The following is a 13,404-nucleotide window of genomic DNA, read 5'->3' as shown; positions in this document are numbered from 1 at the left end:
ACTGCAATCCTATTTCCTCTCATCCTGCCATTCACTTTTCAGAAATTCACAGGGTCACTATGTATTTTACAGTGTTTCACACTTTTGGTGGAATAATTTAGGATTTTGAGCCATCTGCACGGAGTACAAAAAGTGGGAATTGTCAGCGGCACGGTAGCACAATGGTTAGCACTGCTACTTCACAGCTCCAGGGGCCTGGGTTTGATTCTGGCTTGGGTTGCTGCATGTGTGGAGTTTGCACATTCTCCTCGTGTCTGCATGGGTTTCCTCCAGGTGCTCCGGTTTCCTCCCACAGTCCAAAGGTGTGCGGGTTAGGTTGATTGGCCATGCTAAAATTGCCCCTTAGTGTCCAGAGATGTCGGTTAGAGGGATTAGTGGGTGAAATATGTAGGGGTAGGCCCTAGGTGGGACTGTGGTCAGTGCAGACTTGATGGGCCGAATGGGCTCTTCCTGCACTGCAGCGTTTCTATGATTTGCAACCTTTTCCAGGGAAAGGGGTGAGGGAAAGGGGTGGGGCAATAAGCTGGGTAGGAGTCACAGCGAGGTTGTAAATTAGTACCAGTAGCAACGAGCAGTGATTAACAAGCGACCACACAGTGCACAGACAATGCTGATTAATTTTTATTCATATAAACAGTACAAGATTATATTAATGTGAAGATTTAGCTATACCATATACATGAAAGGCATACAAGGCTTGTATTGGTTAAGGCACAGTGTAAAAGCCATTCCATATCTAAAAATAAATATATATTTCTGGTCATTTGATGGAAAGGCACCATGAATACAGTCGATTAAAGCATAAGCAGTGTTCTCTAGAAACTAAATATACCTTCTGCTGCATTAACTGTTTGGTATTTTGCTGTAGCCATTAATCATATTGAACAGATTTCAAACCCCTCAAGCAACTTTGGAAACATACCATATTGTTCATCAAAAGGCAACCCACGTGAAACTTAAAATGGAAGTTCCTTTATTTAGTTGGCTTTTCTAGGAGTTTGAGTGTTGTTGTTGGTGCTGGAAACTTAGTGTGAATAATTCTGGCTATCCTCCCATTCTCATACTCTCTCTTGATCTTTTACCCCATCCAGATTTGCTTCCTCACCTGGCCAAAAAGGACATTATTAATTTGTGGACCTGCCCAAATTCTGTGTCCATGGCTTTTTCTAAAATCCACCAATAAGAGGTGACAAGGAGCATGAATTAAAATGTCCAGGTTTTATTTTCCAAAATGTAAAAGGTTACTGTTGTCTGACATGTGGCTGTTAAGCAAACTCACGCAACTGAGGAAAGTGAGCATTAACGTAGAGCCTATTGCCAGTTGGGAGTACAGAACTTGGGAATGACTGAAAAAAGGGACATTATGTCAAAGCTTTTTGTCTTGCACTTCTCTGAACAGATTCACAAAAACACCAATTTTCAAAGGGAGCAATGATTTATGCCGCATCAGAAAAGAGTGTTGATGGCTGGCATGTGGACTTGGCATGCTGTCATGGAGAATGCACCAGGGAACAGTTAACTACCAAGCGAAGGAAGTAGCTGCTACCAATCAGGGTCCACATGCCAACCAACCAACACTCTTCTCATGCAGTATAAATTGGTTCTCCCTTTGGAATTTGGTGTCTTGTATATGGCCTGATGAGTGCAAGGTGAAAATCTTTGACAGTGTTTCCAGCAGTACTCAAATTGTAACTCTCTTAGTTAGGCATAATGGACGGAATTTCCCAGCTGGTGCTAATAAAAATTTAAATACAAATACTCTGATGTTTAGAAGGTTTGATTTGAATTCTGTCTGACACTTGCCAGTGTAGACACCACGCAATGCTTTGAGGCCACACTGGAGAGAAAAAAAACAACATCCCTCCCTCCAACATGACAGACAGGATTTTAAACACTAAAATTAGTTAAAAATGCCATTATTAATTATGGCAGCATTTGAAGGAAGTACTGACAGTGGAGATAGTAAGTGCCCCAACCTCCTTTCAAAAATTAACATTAAAATTGTTGCGGGGGGATAAATTATTTAAGGATTCTGTGCTGATTGGAACAATTAAAGGCATTTTCTACCTGTATTGATCTGTGGTTCATCTGCTCAGCTGTTGTCTCTGTTCCTTTACCTGGTCAGTAAGTTACAAAGTCAACACTGAACAAATGAGAGCATGGAGCAAGGGTTTTTAAAAGTAAGGCAATTTTCAATTGGAAGAGAGTAGCTTGTGAGCGTAATTATCAAAAACCCATCACTCAGACTAAGCTCGTGACAGCTATGCTTTCATCATATCCAGAATTCTCAGGTGTGATTATAGAATCCCTACAGTGCAGAAGGAGGCCATTTGGCCCAACAAGTCTGCACCGACAACAATCCCATCCGAGCCCTATCCCCATGTGTTTACCCTGCGAGGATCCCCTGCCACCACCCACCCTGCCCTGACAATAAGGGGTAATTTAGCATGGCCAATCAACTTAATCTTTTGAGGGTGGGAGGAAACCAGAGCACCCCGAGGAAACCTATGCAGACATGGGGAGAATATGCAAACTCCACGCAGACAGACAGTCACCCAAGGCCAGAATTGAACCCGGGTCCCCGGTGCTGTGATGCTGCAGTGCTAACCACTGTGCCACCTCTGTAAATCCAAAATCGCTTGGTAAAACCAACGTAAAAAAATATAAAATTACTTCAAAGCATCTCAGTGGCTACAGGCGGCAAGAATAACGTTCTGCTAAACATGTGCGCCATTTGTACAGCGTGTTAGGGAAAATACTGACCTGTGCTTGCTACAGATTTTAACTATTCACACATTCTATACAAGGTAATCAGGGACCTGGGAACAGTATGACCCTTAAAATAGATTGCACTAAAAATGTCCCGTTTATGCAGCAGTTTGTCAACATTTGAGGTAATTTAACTTGGCATGAACCACTAGTAGGAAACACTTAGAACAGTGTTGCAGCCACCTTGAGAAGGAACTCCGTATAGTGTTAAAACATCTCAAATTGTTTCCATTTGTCCTTGGCTATTGTATATAAATATGAAGTTAATGGCTACAGCAATGGGCCAAAAAGAAGTTTACATTTATTCAAACGTGAAAAGGAAATAAATAGCATTTTAAAAATAGCAACAAACAATAACCTATTTTCCCAGCTAGGTTTTCATTCTGTCATTTGAAACCCAATTGTTAATAATGGTAAATCAAATCCAATTAAGATTCAATAATTGCATGAATTAAGAATATATAAAGAGGATAAATTGCAAGAAACAGCGAGCGGACGTTTCACACTCCGAGAACTGGCCTTTGTATCGTAAAACTTTAATTGTTCTTTTCCAGTGAGGAATAGTATTCCGTCAGTACCCTCCAAGCTTTGGGAGCCATGAAGCCATCAGGTGGATTTTTATTTTCACGAGCAAGCTGTCTCATACGGGTTCCAGAGATGAAATCAAAACTTTGATGCCTAAAATAAATAGCCATGAGAAATGTATTAGCAAACATCGCATTTAAAATGGTTATCGGTGAATGGTAGTAGACAAAAGTCATGTTAGACTGGTGGGTAAAGTTTGTTTCAGATAAACTGGCAATTGTAAACTGGCGCATGGTGAACTGGGTGACAGGGAACTTGGATTACGGTGAACTTGACACATGTGATACATTGGTAAATGTTTGGTTGAAATGTGGACAAACTGTGCAGTTTGCCACTCAATACAAGACTTTTCAAATTTCACAAACTTAAACGATCAGGGTTTTAGTGGCAACTTGATTCTAGGTGATGTTGCTCTTGTTTGGAATTACCGTATGTTGGCAATTTAACTTGGTCTCGGGGGAAGCTAGTGAATGCAAATTCTAGCTCTAGACCAGTGCTGGAACACATGCTTCAGGAGGCAGAAGTTTGCAGCTTTAAACCCCACTCCAGAGACTTGAGCACACAGCCCTGGCTGACACCCGAGTGCCACATTGCCTGCGGTGCTATCATTCCACTGAGATATTAAAACAGAAGCCCTCCTTGTGTGGAGGGACGTGAAACAATCCTAGCATACTGTTCAAGGAAGAGCTGGCAAACTGTGACTTGGTCAACATTTGCCTCCCAATTTACACCATTAACAGATTACGAATTGGCGAGGCTTGCTCTGTCTATATTCTGATAGAAACTGGGTGGAGTGCTGTGAGACATCTTGAGGATGTGAAAAGAGGGTGCCAATTATTAAGTTCAGAGAAATGTTTTATGGAATACCTTTCTGAAATTGAATATGTTGTCTGGTTCCTGATGCACATTGTCCATCATTGTCTTGATATTGTCATTTTAACATTGTCAATTGTATCATTGCCAGGTTAGAGGTACATACCTTCAGTAAAGGTTAATTTTTGCAACAAGGATTTGGGCAGAATTAGTCACCCTTCTAAAATCATGTGTTACAAATCCCAATCCTGCATTGTCACACTGGGAATACACACGCTATAGTGGCTGGGATTTGAGAGTGTCTCTTGCCCTGCTCCTAGTTACTTGCTCAGCACAATGCACCCTACATCCTGAAGAGCAAAGTATTCTGCTATTTATCATATCTGCTTTATCGTTGGGTAACAAATGGCACGATAATGGCTGCTTTATCTTCTTTCACAGCTAAGCGAGGGCTAGCTGAACTGTCTCCTAGCCATGGCAGAGACTCTTTCCTGGCTGTGGCAAAGTCTTTTGAGAAACAGACTGACCATGGCTGATTGCAAGGCCAGAGATTGAACTACAATATGCACGGTGTTAAAAACTGCACTATCACAAATTTTTTCATTCGATTTGTCGGGCGTGAAAGCGTGTTCCTGCAACTTCTTACCTTCCTGGGTCATAGAAATCCATGCACTTTTTATCCTTGTTGTATGCAGCAACTCTGAATGGTATGATCTCCACAGACGTTAGACCTGGTGCCATGCTCAGAACCTTGCCTCCATGCGTGGGCTCATACAGGTCCTTCTTAGTCATAGGATGAGGCATGCCTGCGGGATCCCGGCCCACAATGTAGAAATTGGCTCCAGCGATCATGCGGGACCGGCAATGCCACTGAACCTGAAAACAAATAGCAATGTTATCAAAGCGAGGACAGGCCGCTCTCAATACATCCCAGTGGCAATTAGCCAACTGAACAAGTCACCAGCAATAGTACCATCTGTTCAAAGCACAGACCAAGGGCCTGAATTTCCAGGGTTCCTGATGTGCCTCTTGCCTCAATGTAAATCGCAACTTGTAGAGTTAAGGGTGGGTGCCTGTGTCACTGGAACAATGGCATATCACCACTTTTCCTATGCTCACAAAGCAGTATATGTGTGTGCCCCTTCCACTAGGGGTCTAGCACAGAGTACACCTACATCAGACAAACTGTCTGCTGGCATCAATGATGGCCTAACAGACATCATAGTGCTTCTTCATGTGTGTGTCTGGATAGTGAGTGTTGAGGAATGGCTAAACTCCAATACTGAACCTAGACCTATTCTCACCTGTGATATGGAGATGCCAATGTTGGACTGGAATGAGCACAGTAAGAAATCTCACAACACAAAGTTAAAGTCCAACAGGTTTATTTGGAATCACGAGCTTTCAGAATGCTGTTCCTTCCTCAGTTGAGTCATCTGATGAAGGAGCAGCGCTCCAAAAGCTCGTAATTCCACATAAACCTGTTGGACTTTAAGCTGGCATTGCGAGACTTGTTTCTATTCACACCCAGGCCAGGGATTTCCTTAGGGTTTTCCATAGCTTCACCGGAAATGTAACAGAAATCCTGTTCACCGATGCCAATTAGGGAGGTAAAGTGGGACAAATGACAGTGGGGAAAATTTGACTCCAGTGCGGTTTCAAATGTGTGACATCGGAATGGCCTAATCTACACCCAGCCTAATGCCAAGGGGAGAAATATTAGCTAAGCTGCAAAACCGGAATGCGGATCGCTGAATCCAATCAGGAGCAGGGAGACTGACTGAGTTTCCCTCCGTGAACATTGTTAGTGCTCCCTCCCTCCCTTCCTCTCCGTCATCATGTACAGTGGCCCAGTGAACCACTGATTAAGAAGTTGCTATACATTGAGTCCACTGTTCATGCAGGGACTGGGGTTGTAGATTTTTTTCATGCATCATGATATTTAATTTCATTCTGTCTTGGTACACATGGGGTTAAGAATCAGGATGGCACAGGAAGTGGCCCAGCTAGTTACAGGATGATTGCGTGAGGTCCCTCTACCAGCAGAGGGCCTTACCCTCCCACAATGTAAACCCCTGTGAGGCTACCCATCAATGGTGTGGGTCGCTCTTTTATTAGGGAAAGTTCAAAAATTTAATTCAAATATTACTATCTTGTTGGTCTTATTTGTGGATGTATCTGATTGGCACCTGTCTTGTTAGAGGGGATCTTTTAACAGTAAGCACCTGTTGTATACAGGGAGATACTGCCCTGTTTACACTGGCATTTGGATTGTTAACATCTTTATAGCAGTCTTTAAATGCACAAGCCAGAGTGTCCACCTGTTTTAGGCAGGAGGCCATTTGAAATGCAAACTGGTGTCTTATAATGAACATCATACAACCTACAGTGCAGAAGGAGGCCAATCGGCCCATCGAGTGTGCATCGACTACAACCCTCTCAGGCCCCATCCCCAGAATCCCATGCATTTTACCCTAGCTAGTCCACCTGACAATAAAGGGCAATTTAGCATGACCAATCTGCCTAGCCCGCACATCTTTGTGAGGAAACCGGAGCACCCGGAGGAAACCCACGCAGACAGGAGGAGAACGTGCAAACTCCACACAGACAGTGACCCAAGTCGGGAATCAAACCCAGGTCCCTGGAGCTGTGAAGCAGCAGTGCTAACCACTGCGCTACCGCGCCGCCCAATTCAACTATGAGAAAAGAGATAATTAGACCAACAAGAGCGATGACCATATTGCAGTTAACATTCAGTGACCCTGGACATGATTCAATTCACATTTAAGTGTAATGTAACAGGGCCATTTGATTGTTACTTTTTATCTGCAAGGGAGAGATAATTAGGCCTGTAAGTAGTGTAAATCTTCAGTGTCTCACTGATTTTGTTCACTTGTCCATTTACTGTTTTGAAAAGTTGATTGGCAGTTTACAGTCTAAGGCATTACCAATGGATTGTTCCTTCTATTGCCTTCCAAACTCAGAGAGGATCATCTGAACATAAAGAAAGAAGAAAGATCTTACATTTTTATTGTGCCTTTCATGAGCCCAGGATGCCTCAAAGCAGATTACAGCTAACAAACAGGGGAGGTGCAATCCCCAGCGTGCAATAGCAGCAGCTCAATTCTTATGCACACCACATCATACCTGGAAATGGGTAAGTAAACACGTGGTCTGGTTCGGAGGGAATGGAGAATGGAGGACCCCAGAAAATCGTCTGGAGTGAAGACCCAAAAAAAAGGTAACTGATTTGCCACTTTAAAATCAAATGAGACAAGCCTGGCATCTCGTGGATATGGATGCCATCTCATAGAATCCCTACAGTGCAGAAGAAGCCATTTGGCACATCAAGACTGCACCAACTCTCTGACCAAGCATCTTACCCAGGCCCTACCCCTGCCTCATCCTGTAACCCAACACATGTGCACACACCAGCATTGGACTGGGGTGGGCACAGTGAGAAATCCCACAACACCAGGTTAAAGTCCAACAGGTTTATTTGGAATCACGAGCTTTCGGAGTGTGGCACTTTCATCAGGTGCTCCAAAAGCTCATGGTTACAAATAAATTTGTTGGACTTTAACCTGGCATTGTGAGACTTCTTACCCTACACATTCACCATGGCTAATTCATCAAGCTTAGACACCTTGGGATACCAAGGGGCAATTTAGCACGGCCAATCTACTTAACTTGCACATGCGTTGAACTGTGGGAGAAAACTGGAGCATCCAAAGGAAATTTACGCAGACACGGGAAGAACGTGCAAACTCCACACAGTGACCCGAGGCTGAAATAGAACCCAGGTCCCTGGAGCTTTGAGGCAGCAGTACTAACCACTGTGCCACATCTGCAGCACCTTCGAGATGTGCGCGCATAAAACTGGTGCCTGAAGCTCTACTGTGGCAATTAAACATCCAGAAGAGAATAAAATATAGTATGGTTACTGCTGCCCCTTCTGACAGTTTAGCAAGATTATTCGAGTTGAGTTCTGAATGTCTCAGCGTGTGACAGGATAGCCTACTGAGCCCAGTGGCACTGTGGGGTTTGGGGTGGTTAATCACATTTTGTTTTGATGCTTTTAAGTTGCCTTTGATGCAATGTCCCTTTAAGGATTAACATGTCCCTTAATTTGTTAATTTAGTTAACATTTTTGCCCGAAATAGTATACGAGAGGGGAATGGCGTCCCAACCAAATCATCTCACTATTCTGACCTTTATAGAGTGTTTTGCTTCCCCAGTTCCGCCTGTGACTTTGAGTACCTAAAGTCTCTCTCTGTGTCTGGATCAAAAAGGTGAAACAAGGTTTGTTACCCATTGAGAGGCACAAATAAATTCTGAAAAAGCCACTAGTCGCACCACTGCAGTCACTATAATCACAGGCTAGGCACTTTCAGTGAATACCACAATTCTTCATAGTCCTTGGAGTATTTAAAAGGATGCAAGACCTGTACGCTCTAGGAAACTCATACAAAAGCATGGTTTGAAACTACGGGATGTACGTGATTTAAGTGATGACTGTTAGGCTGTTTCCCCAATTGTATTCTCTCAATGTAAATTTTCTATCGAGTAATTTAGGGGGATGGAGAAACAGGAACTTGATTTGCGATTAGTATTCCCTGCAAGTCACCTCCAGACTGAACTGTTCTACTCTACATGAGCAGCATCTCAGTTTCTACCTTTCACGAATCTGAACTGATGTGAAACTCTGTTGCCTATATCCAAAGCTGCGCCTGCTTCAGTTCCCCATCACTGCCTTCCATTGGTTCTCAAAGGCCCAATATTAAAATTCTCATCCTTGTATTCAAGTTGCTTCAGGGCCTCACTGGCAAGTCAGGTTACAACTATACAGAACTTTAGTTAGGCCACATTTGGAATACTGTGTACAGTTCTGGTCACCACACGACCAGAAGGATGTGGAGACTTTGAACATGGGACAGGAATGGTTTACCAGGATATTGCCTGGTTTGGAGGGTATCTGCTATGAGGAGAGATTGGACACACTTGGCTTGTTATCACTTGAACATAGGGGGCTGAGGGGGTAACCGGAGAGAAGTTTATAAAATTGAGAGGCATGGATAGAATGGATAGTCAGAGTCTTTTTCCCAGGGTAGAAATATCAATTACTAGGGGACATAGGTTTAAGGTAAAAGGGGGAAAGTTTAAAGGAGATGTGAAGGCAAGTTTTTTTATACAGAGGGTAGTGAGTGCCTGGAACGTGCTGCCAGAGGAGGTGGTAGAAGCAATGGCAACATTTAAGAGGCAACTTGACAGATCCGTGAATAATCAGGGATTGTCGTGTGTTGGTACAGGCTCGATGGACCAAAGGGTCTGTTCCTGGTGATGTACTGTTCTTTGATATCTCCACTTGCCCCATCTTTATAATCTTTTCAGCCCTGCAATCCTCTGAGAACCCTACATTCTTCCAACCCTGACCCCTCAATCCCATCACCCTTCAGCAATCCAGGTCGTAAGCTCAGGAATACCCTCCCTAAAAAATCTACATTTTCATGTCCCTTTCCCGCCTTGAGTTCTTTCTTAAAACTTACCCCTAAGATCAACCACTCACATGTCCTAACATTTCCTTTCCATGGTGCTAACTTTGTTTGGTTAAGCTTCTGTGAGGCACCTTGTGATAGCTATGCTGAAGATGCTCCATAAATGTAAGTGCTACATAGTACAGGACAGAACTTTCCCTGCACAGACTCTACGGTGAACTCCCTGAATCTCCTGAAAAATGCGTCACACCCCTAATACATGTGGGTGGATGGGGGATGTGGGTGGGGGGGATGGGGGATGGGGGGGTGGAGGGGGGGTGGGGGGGGTGGGTGGGGGGGATGGGGGGGGTGGGTGGGGGGTGGGGATTGGGTGGGGGGTGGGGGGTGGGGATTGGGTGGGGGGTGGGGATTGGGTGGGGGGTGGGGGGGGATGGGTGGGGGGTGGGGATGGGTGGGGGGTGGGGATGGGTGGGGGGTGGGGGGGGGATGGGTGGGGGGTGGGGGGGGGAGGGGATGGGTGGGGGGTGGGGGGGGGCGGGTGGGGGGGCATGGGGGGGGATGGGGGGGCGGGTGGGGGGGGGATGGGGCGGGTGGGGGGGCGGGTGGGGGGGGGGATGGGGGATGGGGGGGATGGGGGTGGGGGGGGATGTGGGGGGGGATGGGGGGGTGGGGGTGGGTGGGGGGGTGGGGGTGGGTGGGGGGGTTGATTAAGATTCTGTCTAACTACCCTGCCACCACACCCTCAACTGCATCTCTCCTCCACCCACTGTACTCACTCTAACTACTCACCCCACCACCAACCATCCCCCCAACCCCAACTATGTTCCAACTCTCCAACTACCCTCCCAACCACATGACCATCCCCTCATCCCTAACTAACCCATCCCCCACTAATTTTGACTATATTCCACCCCCCCCAACTACCCTTCTGGCCCCCAACTACCCCCTCCATCTAACCTTGACTAATCTCCTAAACCCCCAACGAACCTTCCAATCCCCTCACTAACCCCCCAACTATCCCAACACCCCCGATTACCATTCCGACCCCAGCCTGACCACCTCCCCTAACCACCACCCCAATACCCCAACTACTGCACCGTTCTCCACCCACACCCCTCACCATCTCCACCAACTAGCCCCCTCAGCTTTCTGACTACCCTCTTAACACCCAGAATACCCTCATAGTGGCTTCATATTTTCAGTAGTAAGTTCAAGACTGCAAATGTTCATAACCGAAAGAGACAGTGAGCTAGAACTTCTGAAGATTTCCACTAGTCTTTTTTCCCCAACCTTAGTCAGGAAAAGCAGATTCCCCAACCAAACCTCCAGCTTGGGCTGGGTGTGAGCAGCAAGGCACAGCAACTTCCTGAGGCGTTCAGTTGAGTGCAGCAGGTTCAGGGAGACCAAAGCCCCATCCCTTTTGTATAGCACTGTCCGCCCTCACGCAGGTAATTTCCCAAGATCCCAGCCAGCTTGAGAAGCCAGGGAGAGGCGATTGCTAAGCTAAGTGTGTAAGATGGGCTGGGGGGAGGGGTGTAGAATGGATGGGGAAGAGGAGGCTGGGTCTGGGGGTGGGCATGATGTGGAGGTGCCGGCGTTGGACTGGGGTAAACACAGGAAGAAGTTTCACAACCCCAGGTTAAAAGTCCAACAGGTTTATTTGGTAGTAAACGCCACGAGCTTACGGGGTTTGCCCCTTCGTCGGGTGAGTGGGGAGTTCTGATCACAAACAGAGCATATAAAGGCACACACAGTTTATAGAATACTGATTAGAATGAGAATCTTTACAACTAATAATCTATGCTTAATGCTATCTCAAAGGTACAGACAATGTGAGTGGAGATAGCATGAAGCATAGATTATTAGCTGTAAAGACTTGCATTCTAATCAGTATTCTATAAACTGTGTGTGCCTTTATATGCTCTGTTTGTGATCAGAACTCCCACTCACCTGACGAAGGGGCAAATCCCAAAAGCTCGTGGCATTTACTACCAAATAAACCTGTTGGACTTTAACCTGGTGTTGTGAGACTTCTTACTGGGGGGAGGGAATAGATTAGGTGATCAGTCTGGGGTTGGGGCAGGATGGGGTGCAGAGGGTTAGTGGGGGTGGGGGTGGTGGGTCAGGAGGGTAGACATGGTGAGCAAGCGGAGAGTCAGGGTTGGGGATGGTAGCCAGGGTCAGGATGGCAGTTGGGGTTTGGGAGGTAGTCGGAGTTAGTTGAAGGGAATGGGGGCATGGTTGGGGGGTAGGGCAGTGCTCAGGGGCAGGGACGGGGGTGAAAAGGGTTTTAATAACCATAATTATCCAGGAGTTAGATGTGGTTTTAATCTTTCTAACTTCCCCTAGGTGACTAGAATCAGAAGCATCCAATGTCGCTGATTTAATTGGGAGCATCTGATGGTTTCTGGTGTAAAGTAATTGCCCATCAGAAGTTTGAACTCCTAGGCAATGTCCATGCAATGCTTCAGGGGATTGCTCTGGGCATTTTCTGGGATAAGAACATAAGAACATAAGAAATAGGAGCAGGAGTAGGCCATCTAGCCCTTCGAGCCTGCCCCGCCATTCAATAAGATCATGGCTGATCTGTTGTGGCTCAGTTCCACTTTCCCGCCCTCTCCCCATAACCCTTAATCCCCTCTCTTATCAAAAACCCATCAACCCGCTTCTTAAAAATATTTAGCGAGGCAGCCTCCACCACTTCAACGGGCAGAGAATTCCAGAGATTCACCACCCTTTGAGTGAAGAAGTTCCTCCTCAACTCCGTTCTAAACCGCCTCCCCTTTATCTTGAGGCTGTGCCCCCTAGTCCTACTGTCTTTTTTGAGTGGGAAGAGTCTCTCCACCTCTATCCTATCCATCCCATTCATCATCTTATACGTCTCAATGAGATCTCCCCTCATTCTTCTAAACTCTAGCGAGTACAAGCCTAGTTTATTCAGCCTCTCCTCATAGCTCAACCCCCTCAACTCCGGTATCAGCCTAGTAAACCTCCTCTGCACTCCCTCCAGGGCCAAAATATCCTTGCGCAGGTGCGGCGCCCAAAACTGCACACAGTACTCCAGCTGCGGCCTCACCAATGCCCTATACAGCTGCAGCAAGACCTCCCTACTTTTATATTCAATCCCCCTCGCTATGAAGGCCAGCAGCCCATTCGCCTTCCTGACCACCTGCTGCACCTGCAAGCTGGGTTTTTGCGACTCATGCACAAGGACCCCGAGGTCCCTCTGCACCGTCGCCTGCTGCAGTTTTTCGCCACGTAAGTAATAGTCCTTCCTACCATTCTTCCTACCAAAGTGGACCACCTCACACTTGCCAACATTAAATTCCATTTGCCATTTCCTGGCCCATTCGCCCAGCCTATCTAGATCCTTCTGCAGACTCTCCACACCCTCCGCACAATTTGCCTTTCCCCCAATCTTGGTGTCATCAGCAAATTTCGACACCCTGCACTCGGTTCCCTCCTCCAGATCATCTATATAAATGGTAAATAGCTGAGGCCCCAGCACCGACCCCTGGGGCACCCCACTAGTCACCAACCGCCAATCCGAATAGCACCCGTTGACCCCCACTCTCTGCCTCCTATTTGACAACCAATCCTCTATCCACGCTAACACCCTACCCCCAACTCCATGTCCCCTGACCTTCTGCAATAACCTCTTGTGAGGTACCTTGTCAAACGCCTTCTGAAAATCCAGAAAGACCACATCCACTGGCTCTCCTCTATCCACTGCCCTAGACAC

General features: G+C 46.2%; 1 protein-coding gene across 3 annotated transcripts in view; it reads right to left on the bottom strand.

Moving 5' to 3' along the window:
- Positions 1-608: 608 nt before the first annotated feature.
- Positions 609-13,404, bottom strand: part of papss2b (3'-phosphoadenosine 5'-phosphosulfate synthase 2b) — a 73,714-nt gene continuing 60,918 nt past the window's right edge. Inside the window, exons 11-12 of one of the 3 annotated variants that reach the window (XM_080205483.1) lie at positions 4,814-5,043; positions 609-3,447 (exon numbers count right to left, since the gene is read on the bottom strand). In XM_080205483.1, the coding sequence (XP_080061609.1) occupies positions 3,306-3,447; positions 4,814-5,043 (372 nt within the window). In that variant the 3' untranslated portion in view covers positions 609-3,305. Of the gene's footprint in view, positions 3,448-4,813; positions 5,044-5,727; positions 7,162-13,404 lie in introns of those variants that run through there. The other 2 variants (XM_080205485.1, XM_080205484.1) reach the window with 2 other exon arrangements.

Source organism: Carcharhinus amblyrhynchos, chromosome 17, assembly GCF_965287045.1.
Source record: "Carcharhinus amblyrhynchos chromosome 17, sCarAmb.v2.hapA, whole genome shotgun sequence".
Classification (NCBI taxonomy): domain Eukaryota; kingdom Metazoa; phylum Chordata; class Chondrichthyes; order Carcharhiniformes; family Carcharhinidae; genus Carcharhinus; species Carcharhinus amblyrhynchos.
The sequence above is the reverse complement of the archived record's forward strand: the minus strand, read 5'-3'. Positions and strand labels throughout refer to the sequence as shown.